Source organism: Pleurodeles waltl, chromosome 1_2, assembly GCF_031143425.1.
Source record: "Pleurodeles waltl isolate 20211129_DDA chromosome 1_2, aPleWal1.hap1.20221129, whole genome shotgun sequence".
Classification (NCBI taxonomy): Eukaryota; Metazoa; Chordata; class Amphibia; order Caudata; family Salamandridae; genus Pleurodeles; species Pleurodeles waltl.
This window is the reverse complement of record NC_090437.1, coordinates 119,304,890-119,331,278: the sequence shown is the minus strand read 5'-3', so window position 1 is coordinate 119,331,278 and position 26,389 is coordinate 119,304,890. Positions and strand designations below refer to the sequence as shown.

Here is a 26,389-nt window from a genome sequence, read left to right as displayed (position 1 = left end):
TAACCCACCCCCCCAGTTGAGATTCACAACAGCCATGGGGTGGCTAAGAGTGTTGTTATGAGCGTCTGTCACTTGGTACTGGTGACCAAGTAGGTGTTGGTCAGGGTGTACCAGTTTCTCTATCACCATGGTAACACTGGCACCTGTGTCCCTACAGGCCTGAACCTCAACACCATTTATTAGGGGAAGTTGCTTGTACTTATCCATATTAAGGGGACAAGCAACCAAGGTGGCCAAATCAATGGCACCTTCAGAGACTAACACAGCCTCTGTGGTCTCCCTAACAAGACCAACCCCCAGCTAAATTACCAAAAGTGAGCCCAGCTACTCCCTTGGATTGGCTATTAGTAGGTTTGCTCCAACCACCACTGCTATTACTAGGGGCACTAGAGGTTGCAGTAGGGGTTGTGGTAGTGGGAGTCTTGGTGCTTTTCTTTGGACAACTTGTGTCAGTTGTCCAATGGCCTTTTACTTCACATAAATAGCACCATGGTTTCTTTACTTGATTAGAAGAGGATTTGGACCCACCACCCCCACCAGAGTTTTTTTGTGGGCCTGATGAAGACTCATTTTTAGATTTGTCCCTACCCTTGTCTGAAGACTTACCTTCCTTCCTTCTTGCCATCCTTGTCACCCCCTGTATGAACTTTTCTGTTCACTCTTGTTCTGACCCATTTGTCTGCCTTCTATCAGAGAGGTCAGATCTGAGTCCACTAGATATTGGTGTAACAAATCAGACACACAGTTATTCAGAATATGCTCTCTCAGGATTAGATTGTACAGGCTTTCATAGTCATAAACTTTACTGCCATGTAACCACCCCTCCAAGGCCTTCACTGAATAGTCAACAAAGTCTACCCAGTCTTGTGAGGACTCTTTTTCTGGTTTCTCTGAACTTAATCCTGTATTGTTCAGTGGTTAAGCCAAATCCATCCAAGAGTGCATTCTTCAAAACTGTAAAATTATTGGCATCACTTTCTTTATCAGTAAGGAGCCTATCCCTACCCTTTCCACTGAAAGATAGCCATAGGATAGCAGGTCACTGCCTTTGATGGACTCCCTGTACCATACTGGCCCTCTCAAGTGCAGCAAACCACTTGTTAATGTCATCCCCCTCCTTGTAAGGGGGAACTATATTATGCAGATTCCTAGAATCATGCTCTCTCACAGGATTGCTATCATGAATACTGCTGCTGCCACCATGGGGTCCAAACCCCAACCTCTGTCTCTCTTTTTCTACGTCTAGGGATTCCCTGTCTAGAGCCAGCTGTTGCTGTTTAAGCTTCAGCCTGGTCTCTTCCACTCTCAACTTATTGAGTTCCCTTTCTAACATTTTGTCATCAGGATGTGTGGGTTGGGAATGTTTTGACACAGAAAAAAAATTTGAATGAGCAGAGGGAGACCTAACCAGAACCTAAGTGGTTATCCTCTCTCTGCTTTCCAAATTTGTCACTAACAGGCTAGTGACTAAATTTACCAATTCACATTGGCATACTGGTACACCCATATAATTCCCTTGTATATGGTACTGAGGTACCCAGGGTATTGGGGTTCCAGGAGATCCCTATGGGCTGCAGCATTTCTTTTGCCACCCATAGGGAGCTCTGACCATTCCTACACAGGCCTGCCACTGAAGTCTGAGTGAAATAACGTCCACGTTATTTCACAGCCATTTACCACTGCACATGAGTAACTTATAAGTCACCTATATGTCTAACCTTCACCTGGTGAAGGTTGGGTGCCACCTTTCTTAGTGTGTGGGCACCCTGGCACTAGCCAAGGTGCCCCCACGTCGTTCAGGGCAAATTCCCCGAACTTTGTGAGTGCGGGGGTCACCATAACACGCGTGCACTGTACATAGGTCACTACCTATGTATAGCGGCACAATGGTAACTCCGAGCATGGCCATGTAACATGTCTAAGATCATGGAATTGTCACCCCAATACCATTCTGGTATTAAGGGGGACAAGTCCATGATCCCCCGGGTCTCTAGCATAGAACCCGGGTGCTACCAAACTGCCTTTTTGGGATCTCCACATCAGCTGCTGCTGCCAACCCCTCAGAGAGGTTTCTGCCCTCCTGGGGTCCAGGCAGCCCTGGCCCAGGAAGGTGGAACAAAGGATTTCCTTTGAGAGAGGTTGTTACACCCTCTCCCTTTGGAAATAGGTGTGAAGGGCTGGGGAGGAGTAGCCTCCCCCAGCCTCTGGAAATGCTTTGATGGGCACAGATGGTGCCCATCTCGACATAAGCCAGTCTACACCGGTTCAGGGATCCCCCCAGCCGTGCTCTGTTGCGAAACTGGACAAATTAAAGGGGAGTGACTACTCCCCTGACCAGTACCCCCCAGGGGAGGTGCCCAGAGCTCCTCCAGTGTGTCCCAGACCTCTGCCATCTTGGAAACAGAGGTGTTTGGGGCACACTGGACTGCTCTGAGTGGCCAGTGCCAGCAGGTGATGTCAGAGGCTCCTTCTGATAGGCTCTTACCTCTCTTGGTAGCCAATCCTCCTTCCTTGGTAGCCATACCTCCTTTTCTGGCTATTTAGGATCTCTGCTTTGGGGAATTCTTCAGATAATGAATGCAAGAGCTCACCAGAGTTCCTGTGCATCTCCCTCTTCGCCTTCTACCAAGGATCGACCGCTGACTGCTCCAGGACGCCTGCAAAACCGCAACAAAGTAGCAAGACGACTACCAGGAACATTGTAGCGCCTCATCCTGCCGGCTTTCTCGCCAGTTTCCAGGTGATGCATGCTCTGGGGGTAGCCTGCCTTAACCGTGCACCAGAAGCTCAGAAGAAATCTCCAGTGGGTCGACGGAATCTTCCCTCTGCTAACGCAGCCACCAAAAGAACTGCATCACCGGTCCTCTGGGTCCCCTCTCATCCTGACGAGCGTGGTCCTTGGAACACAGCAACTCTGTCCAAGTGACTCCCACAGTCCAGTGATCCTTCAGTCCAAGTTTGGTGGAGGTAAGTCCTTGCCTCCCCACGCTAGACTGCAAAGCTGTGTACTGCATGATTTGCAGCTGCTACGGCTCCTGTGCACTCTTCCAGGATTTCCTTCGTGCACAGCCTAGCCTGGGTCCCTAGCACTCGGTCCTGCAGTGCACAACCCGCTGAGTTGGCCTCCGACGTCGTGGGACCCTCTTTTGTAACTTTGCGTAGACTCCGGTTCACTCTTCTTCTAAGTGCCTTTTGGGGTACTTCTGTGGGTGCTGGCTGCTTCTGTGAGGGCTCTCTGAGTTGCTGAGTGCCCCCTCTGTCTCCTCCTCCAACTGGCGACATCCTGGTCCTTCCTGGTCTTCAGCAGCACCCAAAAACCTCTACCACGACTCTTGCAGCTAGGAAGGCTTGTTTGCGGTATTTCTGCGTGGGAACACTTCTTCTACTTCATTGCGACATGGGACATCTGTCTTCTAAAGGAGAAGTTCCTAGTCCTCTTCTTTCTTGCAGAACTCCAAGCTTCTTCCATCCGGAGGCAGCTTCCTTGCACCTTCATCCGGGATTTCCTGGGCTCCTGCTCCCCCTGGACACTGTTGCGACTATTGGACTTGGTCCCCTTGCCTTGCAGGCCCTCAGGTCCGGAAATCCGTTGTCAGTGCACTTCTGGTGTTTGTTGTTCTTGCAGAATCCCCCTATCACGACTTCTGTGCTCTCTGTGGGTTGTAGGTGCACTTTACACCTACCTTTCAGGGTCTTGGGGTGGGCTATTTTTCTAACCCTGACTGTTTCCTTACAGTCCCAGCAACCCTCTACAAGCTCACATAGATCTGGGGTCCATTCGTGATCCGCATTCCACTTTTGGAGTATATGGTTTGTGTTGCCCCTATAACCTATGCTTGCCTATTGCAACCTATTGTAATTCTACACTGTTTGCATTACTTTTCTGACTCGAACTTACCTGATTTTGGTTTGTGTACATATAACTTGTGTATATTACTTACCTTCTTACTGAGGGTACTCACTGAGATACTTGTGGCATATTGTCATAAAAATAAAGTACCTTTATTTTTAGTAACTCTGTGTATTGTGTTTTCTTATGATATTGTGCATATGATATAAGTGGTATAGTAGGAGCTTTGCATGTCTCCTAGTTCAGCCTAGGCTGCTTTGCCGTAGCTACCTTCTATCAGTCTAAGCTGCTAGAAACACCTCTATTCTACTAACAAGGGATAACTGGACCTGGCACAAGGTGTAAGTACCTTTGGTACCCACTACAAGCCAGGCCAGCCTCCTACAGCGGTGTGTACCGCCAATGGATTACCACGGTTGAAAGACCGCCGCGTTGATTCGTGGGTCGTGATAGTGTGGGCGTATTCTTGTTGGCGTGATGGTGTCTGTTTTGGTATCGCCAGTTTATCACTGACCTTTGGTGTGGCGGACTTGTGTGGGTGTCTGTATTGTGGCGAATTCTGAGATGTGGATCGTAATACCTGTAGCGGTATTCCGCCGCCGAACTGTCTTCAGCACGGCGGAAAGCAGGATTTTACAGCCAGTAATGAGGGCCTAAGTGCCGCGGTGAGCTCAACTGTAGCAGTGCATGGAATGCGCGCAAACGGGTTGGCTCCATGGGGAAGGAGGGCGAAAGAGCCTGACAGAGCGCCGGAGGTGAAGATACAAGAAAGTCTCCAGCGGGGGGAGCGCTTCATCCGGAGAGAAAGCATCCCGCTCCCGATACCGTGAGGTCGTTTAGAGATTTCCCCATGTGCGAATGTTGAGCCTAGTGAGCAGCCTCGCACCTGCAGTCTCACACGCCATTGAGATCACCTTGCACCCCAGAAGAGGCATATCCGGTGAGTATAGCAGACTGCTTCCTACTCAGGTGGCTATTTTTTTCAAGGCTAGCTGCGCACATTTCACTGTCGAGATGCGAGGGCCAGTGAGAGCAAGGTCCAGACTCAGTTAACTGGAGCTGGGGACAGGCGCCATGTATCCCCCCTCCACCGCCAAGTGTGCCATGTACGGCGTGGGCAGTACCAATAGTACGCAAACTGTGCCTGAGCGCAATGATGATATAGTTCAAAATCCGGAGCTTCAAAGCCCCTGCGCTCGAAGGGCTGCGTCATGACCTCCCATTTGAGGCGCGGCTGTTTGCCAGCCCAGGCCAGTCTAATCATCTGTGTTCTCAGTGCTTTAAAAAAAGGTCAGGCTGGGGGGAAGGGTATATTAAAAAAATAGATAGAGGAGTTTAGGGAGTATGATCATTTTCATTACTGATATGCGCCTGTGTAGGAAGTTGGCTCTGTATGTACTATTTCAAAGTAAGAAATAGCATGCACAGAGTCCAAGGGTTCCCCTTCGAGGTAAGATAGTGGCAAAAAGAGATAATTCTAATGCTCTATTTTGTGGTAGTGTGGTCGAGCAGTAGGCTTATCAGAGGGTAGTGTCAAGCATTTGTTGTACACACACAGGCAATAAATGAGGAACACACACTCAAAGACTTACTCCAGGCCAATAGGTTTTTGTATAGAAAAATAACTTTTCTTACTTTATTTTAAGAACCACAGGTTCAAGATTTACAAGTAATACTTCAAATGAAAGGTATTTCACTTAGGTAACTTAGGAACTTTGAATCAGCAAAATAGCATGTACAGTTTTCACAAAAATGGCAATAAGCTATTTTAAAACTAGACAGTGCAATTTTCAGCAGTTCGTGGGGGAGGCAAGTGTTTGTTAGTTTTGCAGGTAAGTAAACCACTTACAGGGTTCAAAGTTGGGTCCAAGGTAGCCCACCTTTGGGGGTTCAGGGCAACCCCAAAGTTACCACACCAGCAGCTCAGGGCCAGTCAGGTGCAGAGGTCAAAGTGGTGCCCAAAACACTTAGGCTTCAATGGCGAAGGGGGTTCCCCGGTTCCAGTTTGCCAGCAGGTAAGTACCCACGTCTTCGGAGGGCAGACCAGGGGGGTTTTGTAGGGCAATGGTGGGGGACACAAGTCAGCACAAAAAGTACACCCTCTGCGGCACAGGGGCGGCCGGGTGCAGAGTGAAAACAGGCGTCGGGTTTGCAATGGAGTTCAATGCGAGACCCAGGGGTCTCTTCAGCGATGCAGGCAAGGGGGGGGGTTCCTCGGGGTAGCCACCACCTGGGCAAGGGAGAGGGCCACCTGGGGGTCGCTTCTGCACTGGAGGTTGGATCCTTCAAGTCCTGGGGGCTGCAGGTGCAGGGTCTTTACCTGGCGTTGGGTTCTTAGAAGCAGGCAGTCACAGTCAGGGGGAGCCTCTGGATTCCCTCTGCAGGCGTCGCTGGGGGGTTCAGGGGGTCAACTCTGGCTACTCATAGGGTCGCAGTCGCCGGGGAGTCCTCCCTGTAGTGTTGTTTCTCCGCAGGTCGAGCCGGGGGCGTCTGGTGCAGAGTGCAAAGTCTCTAACTTCCGGCGGGAAACGTGGAGTCCGTTTAAAGTTGTTTCTTTGTTGCAAAGTTGTTTCTTCTTTGGAGCAGAGCCGCTGTCCTCGGGAGTTCTTGGTCCTTTTAGATGCAGGGTAGTGCTCTGAGGCTTCAGAGGTCGCTGGACCCTGTGGAACGCGTCGCTGTTGCAGTTTTTCTTGAAGTGGGGAGACAGGCCGTTAGGGCTGGGGCCAAAGCAGTTGGTGTCTCAGTCTTCTCTGCAGGGCTTTCAAGTCAGCAGTCCTTCTTCGTCTTCAGGTTGCAGGAATCTATCTTGCTAGGTTCTGGGAGCCCCTAAATACTCAATTTAGGGGTGTGTTTAGGTCTGGGGGGGTTAGTAGCCAATGGCTACTAGCCCTGAGTGTAGCTACACCCTCTTTGTGCCTCCTCCCTGAGGGGAGGGGGGCACATCCCTAATCATATTGGGGGAATCCTCCATCTGCAAGATGGAGGATTTCTAAAAGTCAGAGTCACCTCAGCTCAGGACACCTTAGGGGCTGTCCTGACTGGCCATTGACTCCTCCTTGTTTTTCTCTTTATCTCCTCCGACCTTGCCGCCAAAAGTGGGGCCGTGGCCGGAAGGGGCAGGCATCTCCACTAGCTGGAGTGCCCTGGGGTGCTGTAACAAAGGGGGTGAACCTTTGAGGCTCACCGCCTGGTGTTACAGGTCCTGCAGGGGAGGTGAGAAGCACCTTCACCCAGTACAGGTGTTGTTACTAGCCACAGAGTGACAAAGGCACTCTCCCCATGTGGCCAGCAACATGTCTGGTGTGTGGCAGGCTGGTAAAACCAGTCAGCCCACACTGGAAGTCGGCTATGTTTTCAGGGGGTATCTCTAAGATGCCCTCTGGGGTGTATTTCACAATACAATGTACACTGGCATCAGTATGCATTTATTGTGCTGAGAAGTTTGATACCAAACTTCCCAGTTTTCAGTGTAGCCATTATGGTGCTGTGGAGTTCGTGCATGACAGACCCCCAGACCATATTCTCTTATGGCTACCCTGCAGTTACAATGTCTAAGGTTTTGCTTAGACACTGTAGGGGCATAGTGCTCATGCACCTATGCCCTCACCTATGGTATAGTGCACCCTGCCTTAGGCCTGTAAGGCCTGCTAGAGGGGTGACTTATCTATGCCATTGGCAGTGTGAGGTTGGCATGGCACCCTGAGGGGAGTGCCATGTTGACGTATTCATTTTCTCCCCACCAGCACACACAAGTTGGCAAGCAGTGTGTCTGTGCTGAGTGAGGGGTCCCCAGGGTGGCATAAGACATGCTGCAGCCCTTAGAGACCTTCCCTGGCATCAGGGCCCTTGGTACCAGGGGTACCAGTTACAAGGGACTTACCTGGATGCCAGGGTGTGCCAATTGTGGAAACCATGATACAGTTTTAGTGAAAGAACACTGGTGCTGGGGCCGGGTTAGCAGGCCTCAGCACACTTTCAAATCATAACTTGGCATCAGCAAAGGCAAAAAGTCAGGGGGTAACCATGCCAAGGAGGCATTTCCTTACAGCCCGCTATGGACAGGGGCAGAGCGATCCACCGTGTGACCATCGCCTGTATGTTGTCTAGCAGTACCCCATAATTCAGGCGCATCAGTTCGTGTCTATCTCGGGTAATCTCTATACCTAGGTAGCGGAGGGAGTTGTTGGACCACTGGAGGCGGAAGTCCGAGCAATATCGTGCTATGCAAGTAGTCAGGGGATGTACCTGTGACTTCCCCCAGTTAACCCGGACTCCTGACATGTAACCAAATTTAGTAAATTCCCCTATTACAGGGTTTAGACTCTCCTCTGGGTGTCTCAGATATAAGGTGACATAATCCATGTATAGCAAAATTAGAATATGTCTGGAGGGGGCACGAATCGCATACTGAGTATAATGCTGCCGGAGCATTGCCGCCAAGGGCTCCATAGCCAAGATGAAAAGCAGTTGTGAGAGCGGGCATCCCTGTCTCGTGCCCCTCTCAATACGAACTGACATGGATCGATGGCCATTAACCTGCACAGTGGCCAATGGTCCCGTGTATAGCAGGGTAATCCAAGAAAGGTATATATGGGGGAAGCCCATACGCTTCAAGATTGCCATTAATCCATGCCTTGGTGGCATCTTGAAAAACAGCGACCGCCGGAATCTCGGGATCCATACTTTGTTGGACATCGAATAAGGTGCGCAAATTATGTGTGGTAGACCTGCCCGGTATGAATCCGGCCTAATCAAGAATGTCATCAGAAGACTCTGGCGTTTAGCAAGTGTCTTCGCCAGAATCTTAATGTCGCAGTTTATAAGGGATAGGGGACGATAGGAATCACAACTGGTAGCAGGCTTATTTGGTTTTAATATGGTAACTAAGAAAGCCTCCCTCATAGTGGGGGGGAGGGCTCCCTCCTGTCGTGCCTCGCGATAGACCTCACCCACCCACGGAACAAGTATGTCCACATATGTTTTAGAAATTCGACTGGTATATCATCAGGCGCTGGGGCCTTACCAGCCTGGAGCTGCATCACGGACTCCCTGATCTCCTTGTGTTCGAGCTCGGCTGCCAAAAAGTCTTAATGCGCATCACTAAGCCAGGCCAGTGCTACCTCAGTCAAATAACCATTAACATCTGGGGGGGCTGTTCTGGTAGAGGAGTATAGGTGTTGGTAGTGGTCGGCAAAGACTTTAAGCATTTCAGGGGTATCCTAAGTAGGCGGACGGAAGCATTGGAGATTTCGAGTATAGTGTTCTCTGGTCGGACTGCACAAAGTGTGTGGGCCAGTGACTTGCCCGGCCTTTCACTCTCCCCATAGGATCGGGCATGGGCATATTTGCCTCTTAATTGGACTTCTCGTTCTGCAGTTTCCTGAAATTCAATTAAAGTTTTTCACAAGTGGCGCGCAACATCGGCAGAAGATGCCTCAGCCCGCTCAGACTCAAGTCTTTTAAGTTGCAGTTCCAGCCGATTGAGTGTGGATCGTAAGTCTCGTAAAATGCCCATGCCCTTGGCCAAACAGACTCCCCTTAGGGTGACTTTAAAAGCTTCCCAAATTACCGCAAAGCTATCCACAGTACCCTTGTTTCTATCAAAGAAATCCGCTATCTCAATTCTCAGTTCGCTATGGAAAGCATTGTCCACCTGCATAGTAGGGGACAGGTGCCACGATGCGAGGGGGGCAATGCAACAGGGAACTGCAGCTCGACCGGGGAGTGGTCTGACTATGTGCGGGCCATGTGTGTGACCCCCCGCAAGCCAGGGCATCATGGAGCAGGAAATGAACCAATAGTCGAGCCTCAAGCAGTCTGAGTTTACCATGGAATAAAATGTACCCTCTCTGTCTTAGGGGTGCAGCCAGTGCCACCCGTCCACCACATCCTGCGCTATAATGTCTGCCCTAAGTCTTTCTGTTACCTTGTGTCGATGGGGATCTGCCCCTGTCTCACTATCCTCCTGAGGGTCCAGTGCCAAATTGAAGTCCCCACCCCATGCTAAATATTTCGAGCCGATCTCCACAATACAGCTCCATATGGAGTCAAAGAAAGTAGAGTCATCTGTATTTGGCTCGTAGCAGTTGATAATGGTAATGGAATGTTGCAGCACCCGCCCCCACATAACGGTAGATCTGCCCTGTGTGTCGTTCCTAGTTCCCAGCGGAACATAGGGGGTGCCCCTGCATATGAGGATGGAGGTGCTCCTCGAGTACGAGGAATAGGCGGCATGTTGACTGTAAGAAGACCAGCGATCTGCAAATGTTTTGTTTCCCAGGTGGAAGTGCGTCTCTTGTAGGAGTGCAATGTGTATTCTGTGTCTTTCCAGGTACACTATGTTATATGCCGTCGCTTACGAGGATCTCCCAACCCCCTGACGTTCCACGCCAGGCTTCGCAAGGCGTGCCCATCACTAGTGCCCCGAGCCGCAGCCCCAAGCCCCGTCATAAGTAAAGGCTAGTGTAATCGCCATGGCCTTTAGAGTGTGCACCGCATAAACAGGGCCAGTAGAGTGCCAGGTGCCCAAGGAATATGTGTCGGTGTGGCTTGGAACAAACAGTTAACTCCCCTTAACGCCCTCCCGCACACCTCGGCGGCCCAATCGCGCCCGGAAGAACCCTCCGTTTGAAAATAACGAACAGAAACACAAACTGACAATTCTGCATCTCAAAGAGTAGATGGGGATTTCCCAGTAGAAGGCTGTCCAGAGAGCCTCCGTAGAGCCCCCCAAGTGTCAGGGGAGGTGCCCGGACAAGTATAAGGTGCCCACAATTGACCCTAGCGGGCAGCCCATCAAGAGGCACGCGCCGGTACCAGGTGCAGAGTCACATTCGAAGGGGCCGTTTGTTTATAATGTACTGGGTTCTCCCCCAGGAGGGGAGTCCGCCCCAGAGAGTAAAGCCACTTCAGTCCTGATCAGACAGAGTGGAAGAGCTGTCCAGGCCCCCACCGGCAGTATTTTCCGGGGTCTCTCCCCCGTGGGTTCATTTTAAAAAGTCATTTGTCTGCTGCGGGGTGGTAAATATCATATTTCTACCCTTATGGGTAATTCTCAGTCGCACCGGGTATAACATTGCGTATGTTATGTTTGCTTGCCGCAATTTCTGCTTCACAGCTGTGAATTGTTTCCGAGCCGCCTGTACCGCCATGGTGAAGTCTGGATACAGTGCATTACCCTCAAACTGCAGGGCATGCTTTTCTCGACTCAGTCTTAATGCAGCAACCCTGTCCCTGTAGTTCAGGAGGCTAGCGAAAATTGGTCTGGACAGGGCACCAGGCGGTGGCTTGGCAGTCAGTATTCTGTGCATCCTCTCCACCACTAGAATCCGTGAAAAAGCCTCTTTGCCAAAGAGGCTGAGAAGCAGGCGCTCCACATATTGCTCCATACGGCCAGTGTTTGTGGATTCTGGAATTCCCACTATGCGCAGGCTATTGCGTCTGGATCTGGCTTCCAAATCTTCATTTTTGAGCACTATGACTTTGAGGAGTTTATCCATCTGCAGAAGTTGCTCACTCCTTTTCTGCATGGTGTCTTCAACGTGCAAAATTCGCTGTTCAGCTCCTGTTATCCACCCTGTTTGTTTTTCCAGCCTATTAGTGAGCTGGTCCAACCTGGTAGTCATCATATCCATTTTGCTGTCTATCGAAGTTAGGCTGGATTGCATGGTGAGTAAGAGTGCTTTCATTTCGCTCATTTCCGACTGCCCACCTGGGTGGGGGGGCGGGGGTGCATCACTTTCCATGCTCTCTGTCAGCACCCTGGTTGACTTTTTGGCTCCAAACTGAAATTTTTGCTGTCTAGCATCAGATCACCCCATTTCAACCAGGCGTAGGACCAGGGCTTTAGGAGGGCCACTCTCCAATGTTAGTTGCCAAAGGGTGTGACCAGTCAGACCACCCCCCGTGCAGCAGTGTAGGGGTAAGCAGTCAACAGCTACAAGGTGTGTCGCCTAGGGGCAACAGCTGAGCCTATATCCAGGAGTGGCTCCCAGACGCTCTGGGTCATCTCTGCCCCGACTCCAGCAGCGCCTCCCCGGGCCCCAGGGGTCCTCGCACTCCTCGCCTTCACTTATCTTGATGCCTAACTGTAGGAGGCTGGCCTGGCTTGTAGTGGGTACCAGAGGTACTTATACCTTGTGCCAGGTCCACTTATCCCTTATTAGTGTAGAAGAGGTGTTTCTAGCAGCTAAGGCTGATAGAAGGTATCTATGGCAAAGCAGCTTAGGCTGAACTAGGAGACATGTAAAGCTCCTACTATACCACTGGTGTCATATGCACAATATCATAAGAAAACACAATACACAGATATACTAAAAATAAAGGTACTTTATTTTTATGACACTATGCCAAAAGTATCTCAGTGAGTACCCTCAGTATGAGGATGAGAAATATACACAAGATATATGTACACAAACCAAAATTGTGCAGATAATAGCAAAAGGAAGTAATGCAAGCAATGTAAAATTACAGTAGATTGCAATAGGAGCACATAGGTATAGGGGCAACACAAACCATATACTCCAAAAGTGGAATGCGAACCACGAATGGACCCCAAACCTATGTGAGCTTGTAGAGGGTCGCTGGGACTGTAAGAGAACAGTGAGGGTTAGAAAAATAGCCCACCCCAAAACCCTGAAATGTAGGTGTAAAGTGCACCTACTACCCCCAGAGAGCACAGAAATCGTGATGGGGGGTTTCTGCAGGAGGAAGAACAAACACCAGCAATGCAACAACAGTGGATTTCTGGACCTGAGTACCTATAAGACAAGGGGACCAAGTCCACCAGTCGCAACAGTGTTGAGAGTGGGCAGGAGCCCACGAAATGCCAGCTGAGGGTGCAAGGAAGCTGCCACCTGTTGGAAGAAGCTTGGTGTTCTGCAAGAACGAAGAGGACTAGGAACTTCCCCTTTGGAGGATGAATGTCCCACGTCGTGAAGAAGCTTGCAGAGATTTTCCCATGCAGAAAGACCACAAACAAGCCTTGTTAGTTGCAAGGGTCGCGGTTAGGGTTTTTGGATGCTGCTGTGGCCCAGGAGGGACCAGGATGTCGCCACTTGGATGAGGAGACAGAGGGGGCGCCCCGCAAGTCAGCGAGCCCTCACAGAAGCAGGCAGCACCCGCAGAAGTACCTGAACAGGCACTTAGAAGAAAAGTGAACTGGAGTCCACCCGAAGTCACAAAAGGGAGTCCCACGACGCCGGAGGACAACTCAGAAGGTTGTGCACTGCAGGTTAGAGTGTTGGGGACCCAGGCTTGGCTGTGCACGAAGGAAATCCAGGAAGAGTGCACAGGAGCCGGAGCAGCTGCAAATCATGCGGTACCCAGCAATGCAGTCTAGCGTGGGGAGGCAAGGACTTAACTCCACCAAACATGGACTGAAGAGTCACTGGACTGTGGGAGTCACTTGGACAGAGTTGCTGAGTTCCAGGGACCACGCTCGTCGTGCTGAGAGAGGACCCAGAGGAGCGGTGATGCAGTCTTTTGGTGCCTGCGGTTGCAGGGTGAAGATTCCGTCGACCCACGGGAGATTTCTTCAGAGCTCCTGGTACAGAGAGGAGGCAGGCTACCCCCAGAGCATGCACCACCTGGAAACAGTCGAGAAAGCCGGCAGGATGAAGCGATACAAGGTTGCTAGTAGTCGTCTTGCTACTTTGTTGCGGTTTTGCAGGCGTCCTGAGCAGTCAGCGGTCGATCCTTTGGCAGAAGGTGAAGAGGGAGATGCAGAGGAACTCTGGTGAGCTCTTGCATTCGTTATCTGGTGAGATCCCCAAAGCAGAGACCCTAAATTGCCAGAAAAGGAGGTTTGGCTACCTAGGAAGGAGGATTGGCTACCAAGAGAGGTAAGAGCCTATCAGAAGGAGCCTCTGACGTCACTTGCTGGCACTGGCCACTCAGAGCAGTCCAGTGTGCCACACACACCTCTGTTTCCAAGATGGCAGAGGTCTGGGAAACACTGGAGGAGCTCTGGGCACCTCCCCTGGGAGGTGCAGGTCAGGGGAGTGGTCACTCCCCTTTCCTTTGTCCAGTTTCGCCAGAGCAGGGCTGGGGGATCCCTGAACCGGTGAAGACTGGCTTATGCAGAGATGGGCACCATCTGTGCCCATCAAAGCATTTCCAGAGGCTGGGGGAGGCTACTCCTCCCCAGCCTTCACACCTATTTCCAAATGGAGAGGGTGTTACACCCTCTCTCAGAGGAAGTCCTTTGTTCTGCCTTCCTGGGCCAGGGCTGCCTGGACCCCAGGAGGGCAGAAACCTGTCTGAGGGGTTGGCTGCAGCTGCAGTGGAGACCCCGGAAAGGCAGTTTGGTAGTACCCGGGTTCTGTGCTAGAGACCTGGGGGATCATGGAATTGTCCCCCCAATGCCAGAATGGCATTGGGGTGACAATTCCATGATCTTAGACATGTTACATGGCCATGTTCTGAGTTACCATTGTGACGCTGTACATAGGTAGTGACCTATGTACAGTGCACGCTTGTAATGGTGTCCCCGCACTCACAAAGTCCGGGGAATTTGCCCTGAACGATGTGGTGACACCTTGGCTAGTGCCAGGGTGCCCACACACTAAGTAACTTAGCACCCAACCGTCACCGGGTGAAGGTTAGACATAGAGGTGACTTAAAAGTTACTTAAGTGCAGTGGTAAATGGCTGTGAAATAACGTGGACTTTATTTCACTCAGGCTGCCCTGGCAGGCCTGTGTACGAATTGTCAGAGCTCCCTATGGGTGGCAAAATAAATGCTGCAGCCCATAAGGATCTCCTGGGACCCCAATACCCTGGGTACCTCAGTACCATATACTACGGAATTATATGGGTGTACCAGTATGCCAATGTGAATTGGTAAATTTAGTCACTAGCCTGTTAGTGACAAATTTGGAAAGCAGAGAGCGCATAACCACGGAGGTTCTGGTTAGCAGAGCCTCAGTGAGACAGTTAGGCATCACACAGGGAACACATACAGGGCACATACTTATGAGCACTGGGGCCCTGCCTGGCAGGGTCCCAGTGACACATAGACTAAAACAACATATTTACAGTGAAATATGGGGGTAACATGCCAGGCAAGATGGTACTTTCCTACACCTCCGCAGAGGGTTCTCCGCAGGCGCCACCTCAGTGGGCTGGCCAGTACAATCCAGAAAGGTCTCAGTGCCGCTCCCGGACTCTGATCATCAGCATCTCAGGCCGCAAGTGACTCCACAGCAGGTCAGGCCCATTCCCTCCAGTGTGCTCTTGCAGGAGGCCAATCCCCCGGCACGCAGCCCGCGTCCCGGGCAGGGCCCCCGCATCCCGGGCAGGGCCCCCGCATTCTTTCCGCGACACGTCACTGCAGCGGAGCTGCACGCGTTCACCCCAAGCCTCAGGCCCCATCCTCAGAGGCCCGGGAGCAGGGGACGCGTCAGTAGGCACAGCCTGCTCCCATAACAAGCGTGCAGCTATCCAGCGGTGCTCCTCCTCACTCAGCTGTCAAATAGGTGCTCCCGGCCACCAGCACACGATCCCCCGCTAGGCCGCCAGTTTCCGCACAGCATTTCCGGCAGGATAATGATGATTAAACGATCCGGGCCGCGGGAGCCTCACCGAAGTGCGGCCGTCTTGCGCGGCTGCTCTCTAGCCATGATTGATCTAATCTAAATGAGATATTAACTATTGATTTTCTTTGTTCTATAAATAAAATTAACTGATGACCATCTTTTCTTCTACCCGTTATCTGATTGCAGATCTGGGCGTCTTTGAATCTCTTGGCTTTCAATCTGTGTATTTTCTTAAGAACATTTCTCACTCTCTCAATTTATTTTCTGCTGTTTAATGTTTAAACCTGCAAGAGAAGAATTGTTATTCAAGCCAGTTATATGATGCTTTGGAAATGCGGGGATAACACAGTGTTACACTTCGAGATCTAGACATCAGGGGCAAATTATTATTATGTGAAATAATTAGGCTTTCTTGACTGAATTTTATTTTTCTCTCACAGAAGAATCCCAAAGAAGGAATCAAATAATGTGAAGGCTGTGAAGGCCAGGCTGTCTGAAGAAGAACTGGAGATGAAACGACAAGATGGAAACCAGCACAAGCCATTTGGCCTGACAGCATGGGAACCCACTGATGATGTGTATGTCAATAAATACTATCGATGGCCGATCTATGAACTAGAAAATGCTGTTAAAATGTTGAAAACGTTTCAACAATTGGACTTCACTTACCCAAAGCAGCATGTGTATGTTGATCTGAAACTGGACACAAGCCTCAACAGAAAGGTGGGTTCATATTGATTGAACAAGCAGATTAAAGTAATGCATTTGTTGATTGATTAGATACAACCATAACATTGTGGATGTCTTGTGACTCCTTCCTTTTTTGTCAACTCTACTGATGGACGTGCACTGTTCACTGTTTCTTTGTGATTCTCTTGGCTGCTGCAAAGTATTAATTCTCTGGCTGTGGGAGACTCCAGTCAGTAGCCCACTCTGCTTCATGAGGTCCAAATCATAAAAAGGGCTAGCTAGCAAGCCCATCAATGAAATATGTTTTAACTGTCTTAACCAATGTATAATGTTTTTGAACATCTACACAATTAAAGCCAAACTCAATTAAGGAACACATGGACGACCATTGTTATTGGTGAACCAGGCTCCTTTAGAGCTAATTTTGGGAAAGTCGTTAAATCTGATAAACAGTATAAGTTGCTAACATTTCTCTTTTTTCCTCGTGAGGTGTCCATAATATGCAGACTGTTACATACACGTTCCGGAGTCAACACTGTGTCTAGGAACTTAAGTCATAATTTTCCCCTTGATGTATGGGTTAATTTCTCAACTGCCAGAAATATCAGCTTGATTCATTAATTGATGATTTTGTGACTGTTGTCTTGTGGTAAATGCTGCGTACATTTGCTGGAGAAAAATGTTAAATTCTGATTTTCTGCTAACCTGCTCTGAAGAGATTAGGGGCATGCTGGTTATGCAGTACAAATTCAAGCACGGGTCAGTTTGTGAAGTGTGCAACAAGAATGTGTGTATTAAGATGTGCACTGTAAATGCCAGTAAAATGTGATGGGGAGGCGAATAGGGAAGGCAGGTTACAAAGTGTTTTGCATTTGATATAAAAACTGTTATTATAAGAGAAATGGCAAAAAATTATTCTCCCTAATAAAAATGCAAGAATAAAGAATTCCCAGGGACGTGGCCAAGATAGCGATGGCGTTGTATGCTCTGAGTGAGCTCTGCGCACTGCCCTGAATTAATCTTACAAAATTCTTGACAACTACCTCTGCCGCTGCCCTGATCTGCACATTTGTGCCCTCTCGTGCCACAGGCGATCTTGAAGGAAGCAGGAAACGGCAGTCCTGGAATGGGGGGCACAGTGATACATAGCTGCTAAGGTCTCAGATTGCCGTGTGCAACATTTTCATAATTTCAGTGTAATTGAGTGACTTTTAAACTACTATGAGTGACACTTTAAAGCAATGAAGATGAGGGAACCATATAACTATAATAATATATAGAAAATACTATACCTCCCGTTGTACACCCGTGCCAATCAATCAAAAAATGTATTAAGCGCGCTACTCACCTGGTAGGGTCTCAAGGCGCTGTGGAGGGGGGAAAAAACTGGGGTGAGGGGATGCCGGTTTACTGTTCAAAAAGCCATGTCTTGAGGTGTTTTCTGAACGTCAGGAGGTCCTGGATCTTGCGTAGGTTGGTGGGGAGGGAGTTCCAGGTCTTGGAGGCAAGGTAGGAGAAGGATCTGCCTCCGGAGGTAGTGCGTTGGATGCGGGGGACTGTGGCGAGGACGAGGTCAGCAGAGTGGAGGAGACGAGTGGGAGTGTGGAAGTTCACTCTTTCGTTGAGGTAGGCTGGTCCAGTGTTGTGAAGGGATTTTTGGGTGTGGATGAGGACTTTGAAGATGATCCTTTTGCTGATGGGTAGCCAGTGAAGGGATCTGAGGTGGGCGGAGATGTGTTCATGGCGTGGGAGGTTCAGAATGAGACTTGCAGCGGCGTTCTGGATCTGCTGGAGTTTCTGCTGAAGCTTGACTGTGGTACCACCTTGTGGCCTTTCTTAAACACTACTCATAGCTTACTAGCAAAGTGAGAAACTGGAACAAAAAGGTTTTACTGAACTTCAGGACTTCCGTGACAAGGTCAGGCATTGTGGTAATGCAGGAAAATGACCAGAAATGCATTATACCAACACTTGATGCGTGGCATGGGTGGTGATATTGGGAGAGGCCACACCTTCATTGAGATGCCATCGGCCATAGTTGGGCGGGCGGTCGGTCCATGGAGCCTACCCCCGTGTTTTGCGGAGTGCCTGAAACAGGCAATGAGGGACTTGGGGAGGGGGATCAGGGGCCTGGAAGTGCGCAGGTGCCACTCACTTGATCCCCGTGAAGGGGCCTGCAAGAGTTAAGGCACGACTGGGCCATCAATGGGGCAGCATTGGCAGCGAGTGGGAGCGCCCTGGGCGATGCACCCTTCTCTGATACTGCCTGAGAGGCCTGGACCTGCAATGCAGTGGACTGGGGCATACGTGTGCACCCACCGCAATCCCCCCCCCCCCCCCCCCCCCCCCCCCCCCCCCCCTCCCATGCTGTGGAGGAGATACGGCCCTCACAGCCTGGGGCACTCATAGGGTAACATCATCAATTTCAGAAAATGGAGTAAAATCTCAGGAAATGACTTCATGGAAACCCTTGTCAAATATCAAGTACAAGATTTTTGCAGCCCATGATCTCTAGCAGAGAATTTTGACTATTAGGTATTGTCAGCTGTTAAGGAGCTTGCTCCTGTCAGAATTAAAAACAACGGAAAGAGGAAAACCTCAGCCCTGTGGTTTTCTGAAGGTCTTAAAGACCTCCAAAGGCAATATCAAGGCAGGAATGAAGATGGAGATTGGCTCACAGTTTGGAAAAGAAGTTAATCCGAAAGTATAAAAGTACCATTAGTGAGGCTAAATAGTTATTTTTCCCAGAAGATAAGATTGGCTATTAATACATCGAAGAAGTTACTTAAGATGGTTAGTAATCTCATGACATTCCCCCCCCCCCAAAAAAAAAAAAAAACTCAACAGGCGCTGGAGGATTCCCAAGATTTTTGCAACAGGGTGGCTGTGTTCTTTAGGAATAATATTGTGAAGATTTTTGTAGAATTTTAAGAGCAGAATAACGGGCCACCTAGGGTGCTTCTATTGACCCCATATGTAATCGCAGAATCCTTGGACAAAGTTTATTCTCAGGTTCGTTAGTCTGGAGTGTAACCTCGGTGCTGAAAGGAGGCAATAGTGATTCTTCTTAAGAAAAAGCCTAATGGAGATTCAGGAGATTTCAAACGTCTCAGTCTGATTTCCTTTTTGCCTGCCCCAGCTAAAAACTTGGCGAAACATATCAATTGAGAATTAGCGCAGTTTCTGAGTGATCACGAACTCCTTAACCCCTCTCAAAATGGATTTAGGAGCAACCACAGTACGCCATCTGCTCTGCTTGCGGCAGCTGATTAAATTCACAGTCAAGTCGATTAAGATAGGGCAACTATTTTGTTTATGCTTGATTTGTTCACAGACTTCTGACACCTTATCTCCAACTCTTTTGTTTCAAAGGCAGCAACAAGCATTTTTAATTTGCTAAGTCAAAATGGATCTCTAAATTTCAAACAAAAATAGGTAGTGTGAAAGAGCTCTTTTAGAGCTTAGCACACCATAATTGGATGAGCAGGAGCGGGTTGGGGTATGAGTGGGGAGCGAAGCAACACAGTAGGTCGGAGGAGTGAAGAAACATTGCTGGCAGCAGATGTTGGAGGGAGAAGCTGATGCATCACCGTGGGTGGGGCGGCGGAGAGGGAACATGAGGGAGAGAACTCTGGCAAAAGAGCAGCGCAGGGCACAGGAACTGTAAAGCATATAGATTAGAGAGACCAATACAAGTATGGGTGTGAAGGCGACAAGCACACAAAGCTGATTAACTCTCAGAGGGTGCTTAAACAAAGAGAAAAAAATAGCTCCATACAAGCGAGCAGAGGAGCATCGAAGCCAGCCAATCAAAGAGACAGTAAATAGGCTATGTTTCATGAAGTGGACAAACACAAGATGGACATATGAAACAGGGAAAGCCATCCAGTAGAAGCAAGTATATAGGAGTGACAGTAAAGCCAACCAATGATAAACAATACACAGACTGGAAGCTCCTGTACATTCTTTGTGAGCCCACAACATGTATTTTAAAATCAGAGAGTTTGATCTGTCTGGTGGGCTTGACCTAAAAATATTGAAAGCAACACTATTTTGGTATGTCCAAGGTTAGTAACAACCAAACTAATTGTCCTTCCACGCTCCAACCACCCTTAAAGCTCTCACAGCTCTTATTACAAGCTATCTCCGAATCCTAAGGTGGAAGTCCCACTTTCCTATCTTCATGAGCTTCACCTCTGATGTCGCCTGATATTTTTACTGAAACGACTTTCCCCTCAGTACAGTATATGCAGGTTTACATTAATGTTATGAGGCAGTTTCTTATGAGGGGATATACTCTGGTTTTACCTGCATATATACATTTTCACTATGCTAAAGGTTTTAGAAAATGATTTCTGTAATAAGATTTCAAATTGTAAAAAAAATATATATTTATTTAGTTTTTCAAATGCGAGCAACAAGGAAGGGCACAAACTCACACCCATAACTATTATACAACTACAGAGGGAAATCGGCACCATCATGTTCATACATGTCATATAGCGGCAGTTCACAGGTTAGATTCACCATGAAGTTTGTTTAAATACAAAAGGACATCACAGCATAAACAGCAGACCTATCAGTGTGCAGGCGCGATCTCTCCATCAACCAGGTCCTAGACATAAGAAGTTACCCAGTTTCCCCAGACTTTATAAAATTTACTTGGGCACCCTCTGCTCTTATAAGTGACTGTAGGAAAGTAGCCTCTTTCTAGCCTTGTTACACCCACTTGAGGCCTGTTTGTGAGTATATGTCAGGGTGTTTTCACTGTCTCACTGGGATCCTGCTAGCCAGGGCCCAGTGCTCATAGTGAATACCCTATGTTGTCAGTGTGTTTATGTGTCACTGGGATCCTGCTAGCCAGGACCCCAGTGCTCTACGTTTGTTGCCTATATGTGTTCCCTGTGTGGTGCCTAACTGTCTCACTGAGGCTCTGCTAACCAGAACCTTAGTGGTTATGCTTTCTCTGCTTTCCAAATTTGTCACTAACAGGCTAGTGACTAAATTTACCAATTCACGTTGGCATACTGGTACACCCATATAATTCCCTTGTATATGGTACTGAGGTACCCAGGGTATTGGGGTTCCAGGAGATCCCTATGGGCTGCAGCATTTCTTTTGCCACCCATAGGGAGCTCTGACAATTCTTACACAGGCCTGCCAGTGCAGCCTGCATTAAATAACGTCCACGTTATTTCACAGTCATTTACCACTGCACTTAAGTAACTTATAAGTCACCTATGTCTAACCTTCACCTGGTGAAGGTTGTGTGCAAAGTTACTTAGTGTGTGGGCACCCTGGCTCTAGCAAAGGTGCTCCCACATTGTTCAGGGCAAATTCCCCTGACTTTGTGAGTGCAGGGACACCATTACACGCGTGCACTATACATAGGTCACTACCTGTGTATAGCGTCACAATGGTAACTCTGAACATGGCCATGTAACATGTCTAAGATCATGGAATTGTCACCCCAATACCATTCTGGTATTGGGGTGGACAATTCCGTGATCCCCCGGGTCTCTAGCATAGAACCCGGGTACTGCCAAACTGCTTTTCCGGGGTCTCCGCTGCTGCTGCCAACCCCTCAGACAGGTTTCTGCCCTCCTGGGGTCCAGGCAGCCCTGGCCCAGGAAGGCAGAACAAAGAATTTCCTCTGAGAGAGAGGGTGTTACACCCTCTCCCTTTGGAAGTAGGTGTGAAGGGCTGGGGAGGAGTAGCCTCCCCCAGCCTCTGGAAATGCTTTGATGGGCACAGATGGTGCCCAACTCTGCATAAGCCAGTCTCCACCAGTTTGGGGATCCCCCAGCCCTGCTCTGGCGCGAAACTGGACAAAAGAAAGGGGAGTGACCATTCCCCTGACCAGTACCTCCCAGGGGAGGTGCCCAGAGATCCTCCAGTGTGTCCCAGACCTCTGCCATCTTGGACACAGAGGTGTTGGGGGCACACTGGACTGCTCTGAGTGGCCTGTGCCAGCAGGTGACGTTAGAGGCTCCTTCTGATAGGCTCTTACCTCTCTTGGTAGCCAGTCCTCCTATCTTGGCAGCCAAACCTCCTTTTCTGGCTATTTAGGGTCACTGCTTTGGGGAATTCTTCAGATAGCGAATGCAAGAGCTCACCAGAGTTCCTCTGCATCTCCCTCTTCACCTTCTACCAAAGGATCGACCGCTGACTGCTCCAGGACGCCTGCAGAACCTCAACAAAGTAGCAAGACGACTACCAGCAACATTGTAGTGCCTAATTTTGCCGGCTTGCTCGACTGTTTCCAGGTGGTGCATGCTCTGGGGGTAGCCTGCCTTCACCCTGCACCAGAAGCTCCGAAGAAATCTCCCGTGGATCGACAGAATCTTCCCCCTGCTAACGCAGGCACCAAAAGACTGCAACACTGGTCCTCTGGGTCCCCTCTCATCCTGACGAGCATGGTCCCTGGAACACAGCAACTCTGTCCAAGTGACTCCCACAGTCCAGTGACTCTTCAGTCCAAGTTTGGTGGAGGTAAGTCCTTGCCTCCCCACGGTAGACTGCAAAGCTGTGCACCACATGATTTGCAGCTGCTCTGGCTCCTGTGCACTCTTCCAGGATTTCCTTCGTGCACAGCCAAGCTTGGGTCCCCAGCACTCCGTCCTGCAGTGCACAACCTGAGTTGTCCTCCGGCGTCGTGGGACTCCCTTTTGTGACTTTGCGTGGACTCCGGTTCACTTTTCTTCTAAGTGGCTGTTGGGGTACTTCTGCGGGTGCTGCCTACTTCTGTGAGGGCTCTCTGAGTTGCTGAGCGCCCCCTCTGTCTCCTCCTGCAAAAGGCGACATCCTGGTCCCTCCTGGGCCACAGCAGCACCCAAAAACCTCTACCGCGACCCTTGCAGCTAGCAAGGCTTGTTCGCGGTCTTTCTGCATGGGAACACCTCTGCAAACTTCATCACGACGTGGGACATCTGTCTTCCAAAGGAGAAGTTCCTAGTCCTCTTCTTTTTTTCAGAACTCCAAGCTTCTTCCTACCAATGGCAGCTTCCTTGCACCTTCAGCTGGGGTTTCCTGGGCTCCTGCCCCCCCCAGACACTGTTGCAACTATTGGACTTGGTCCCCTTGTCTTACAGGTACACGGGTCCAGAAATCCATTGTCAGTGCACTGCTAGTGTTTGTTCTTCTGTAGAATCCCCCTATCACGACTTCTGTGCTCTCTGGGGGTAGTAGGTGTACTTTTACTCCTACTTTTCAGGGTCTTGGGGTGGGGTATTTTTCTAACCCTCACTGTTTTCTTACATTCCCAGCGACCCTCCACAAGCTCACATAGGTCTGGGGTCCATTTGTGGTTCGCATTCCACTTTTGGAGTATATGGTTTGTGTTGCCCCTATACCTACGTGCTCCTATTGCAATCTATTGTAATTCTACACTGTTTGCATTACTTTTCTTGCTATTACTTACCTAATTTTGGTTTGTGTACATATAACTTGTGTATAGTACTTACCTTCTTACTGAGGGTACTCACTGAGATACTTGTGGCATATTTTCATAAAAATAAATTACCTTTATTTTTAGTAACTCTGTGGATTGTGTTTTCTTATGATATTGTGCATATGATATAAGTAGTATAGTAGGAGCTTTACATGTCTCCTAGTTCAGCCTAAGCTGCTTTGCCATAGCTACCTTCTATCAGTCTAAGCTGCTAGAAACACCTCTTCTACACTAATAAGGGATAACTGGAACTGGCACAAGGCGTAAGTACCTCTGGTACCCACTACAAGCCAGGCCAGCCTCCTACAGTGACCTTTTCCACCGCCATGTACATATCCATCCCTGCCCTTCACTTGTGCAACATCAGGATCTCTGGGACACCCCAGTGCTTGGCCACATTCCTCTTCACCACCACAAAACCCAAATTGCAAAAGAGGAGCTTGGTCCACAGGACGTCTACCACTGTCGGTACACCAAAGAGGACATGCTCGGGCACTAGTGGAGTCAGTGCTCATGACATTGAAGAGTTCCCGCACTACTTTCATCCGCTGGGACTGTATTATGACAGGGCAACCCCAGAGTGTGTGCACAAATTTTCTTCTGGCCCCACAGCATCACAGACAGTCTAGACACACTGCCCTCCCCATTTTGTGTAAGTGATCTAGCTCGTTAGTAGACTTGATGCAGAATTTTAAGTAGTATAAGTTGCCGTCTGTAGGAAGCTAGCTGGCCTGGTGTGTGATGAGCACCTATGATGTTATCACCTTATACCAGGTCCAGTTTTCCCCTATTAGTGAGGTGTAGTCAGTGTCTAGGAAGCCAGGCGCTCTAGAGGTAGTTGTGGATTAGCAGCCAAGACTTATCTAGGAGACATGCAAAGCTTATACAATATCACTGTAGTCACACAGCACTTACACACATAAAAGAGCCACACAGTGTTACAAAAATAAAGATACTTTGTTTTAGTGACACAAATACTATAAAGGCAATACCCCAACTGGAGATAAGTAAACGCGCTATATGTTCAGTAGCAGTCAGGAATTTGTATATAATGCAATAGGAAACAGTGAAAGCAATCAACAATACTGAAGGCCTAGGAGGGGACTACACCATATACTAAGAAAGTGGAATGTGAAAGTCTGCACCCCTTTCCCCCCCAAAAAAGAAGAATCGATAGAGGGGAGGTGGAGGAACTAGGAAACCCATAAGGTAAGCACCAGACTGTCCACCAGCGACCAGGAGGAAAGAGGTAAGTACCTGTTTCTCCCCAAACCCACCAAAAGGACTTCAGAAGAAGATAATGCAAGACCCAGACAAGACTGCAAGAAACCAAAGGTGGATCCTGGAAGAGGAAGACCTGGAAAAGTAGGGGACCAAGTCCAGTTCATGTTGGAGTGTCCGGTTGTGGCAGGAGCCACTACCCGCTCGTCTGTCGATGCAGGACCAGGTCGATGGTGGACGAAGACAGTCAGCAGTGCAGCACTAGAGCAGCTGAAGAGTTCTTGAAGTGATGCAGTCAACGTCCCACGCTGGAAGGATTGCATTCAGTCAGTGGTATGAAAAAACACCCTCAAGCCTTGGCAAAGGCAAATGTCGGTTGAGAAGAAATGCTGAGCTGCCGGGTACCAGCAGGACTCAACCCATGGAGGGGAGTCCCGGGTTGCCCTCAGCAGTGAGGAGAGTCACAGGAACAGGAGGCAACCCCCACAGGCGACCTCAGGCAGCAAGCACAGGAGTTGCAGAGAAGCCCACACAGCACACCTAGAAAGGAGTCCCACGTCGCTGGAGAAGCACGCAGAAGGCTGAGCATCTCAGGTAAGAGTGCTGGGGGCTGTGGCTACACGGAGCCTGAAGATCCCTTAGAGGAGATGCCAACAAGCCTTGGTAGCTGTAAGAGTCAAAGTGCATGGGGATACTGTCTTGTGTAGAGAGGCAAGGGCTTACCGTTTCCCAAGTTGGACAGCTGGTACAGAGGACCAAGGAGACCACTCCAGACATCACCTGTGATGCAGGGTCCACGCAGCCGGTCGTCATTGCAGTCGGTAGCTGCGGATGCAGGGGAGGACTCTTTCACCTTAAGGAGATTCCTTCTTGCTTCATGTGCAGGCTGAAGACTCGTGACCCTCAGAGGATGCACAGCCGTGGAAATGTTGCAGTTGCTCGAAGGAGCCGGATAAACAATGTTGCAGAGCAAAGTTGTCGCTGTAACTGCAGATTGTGGGTTCTTGTGAAGCCCAGTTGCTGTTCCACTGGCCAGAAGTGGAAGTAAATGTTGCAGAGGAGTCTTGCTGGAGTCTTGCACGTCGAATCTGAGGACCCACCCAAGAGGGAGACCCTAAATAGCCCTGGAAGCGGGATTGGTCACCTAGCAAGGTGACTACCTATCAGGAGGGAGCTGTGATGTCACCTGCTTGACCTGGCCACTCAGATGCTCCCAGAGGTCTCTGCCCACCTTGAATTCAAGATGGCAGAATCATGCGGCCACCTGGAGGAGTTCTGGGCACCACTCCTGGGGTGGTGATGGGCAGGGGAGTGGTTACTCCCCTTTCCATTGTCTAGATTTGCTTCAGAGCAGGGACCGGGAGTCCCTGCACTGGTGCAGACCAGTTTATACAAGGAGGGCACCAAATGTTCCCTTCTGAGCATACCTGTGGCTTAGGAAGGCTGGAAACACCTATTTCCAAAGGGAGAGGGTGTTGCTTCCCTCTCCCAAAGGAAATAATTTGTTCTGCCTTCCTTGGAGTGAGCTGTACAAGCAGCAGAAGGGCAGAAACCTGCCTGCAAGATGGCAGCAACGCAGGCTGCCCTGGAAAACTCTGCAACCTGGTAGGAGCAAAGATGAGGGTCTTCTAAGGAGCCCCCC

The 26,389-nt window shown here is 49.5% G+C and overlaps 1 protein-coding gene across 2 annotated transcripts in view; it reads left to right on the top strand.

Annotated features, from left to right (window-relative positions):
- Window positions 1-26,389, top strand: part of MRPL1 (mitochondrial ribosomal protein L1) — a 772,839-nt gene that overhangs the window by 112,011 nt on the left and 634,439 nt on the right. For both annotated transcript variants that reach the window (XM_069236801.1, XM_069236802.1), the window contains exon 3: window positions 15,827-16,109. In XM_069236801.1, coding sequence (XP_069092902.1) covers window positions 15,827-16,109 — 283 coding nt within the window. The remainder of the gene's footprint in view (window positions 1-15,826; window positions 16,110-26,389) is intronic.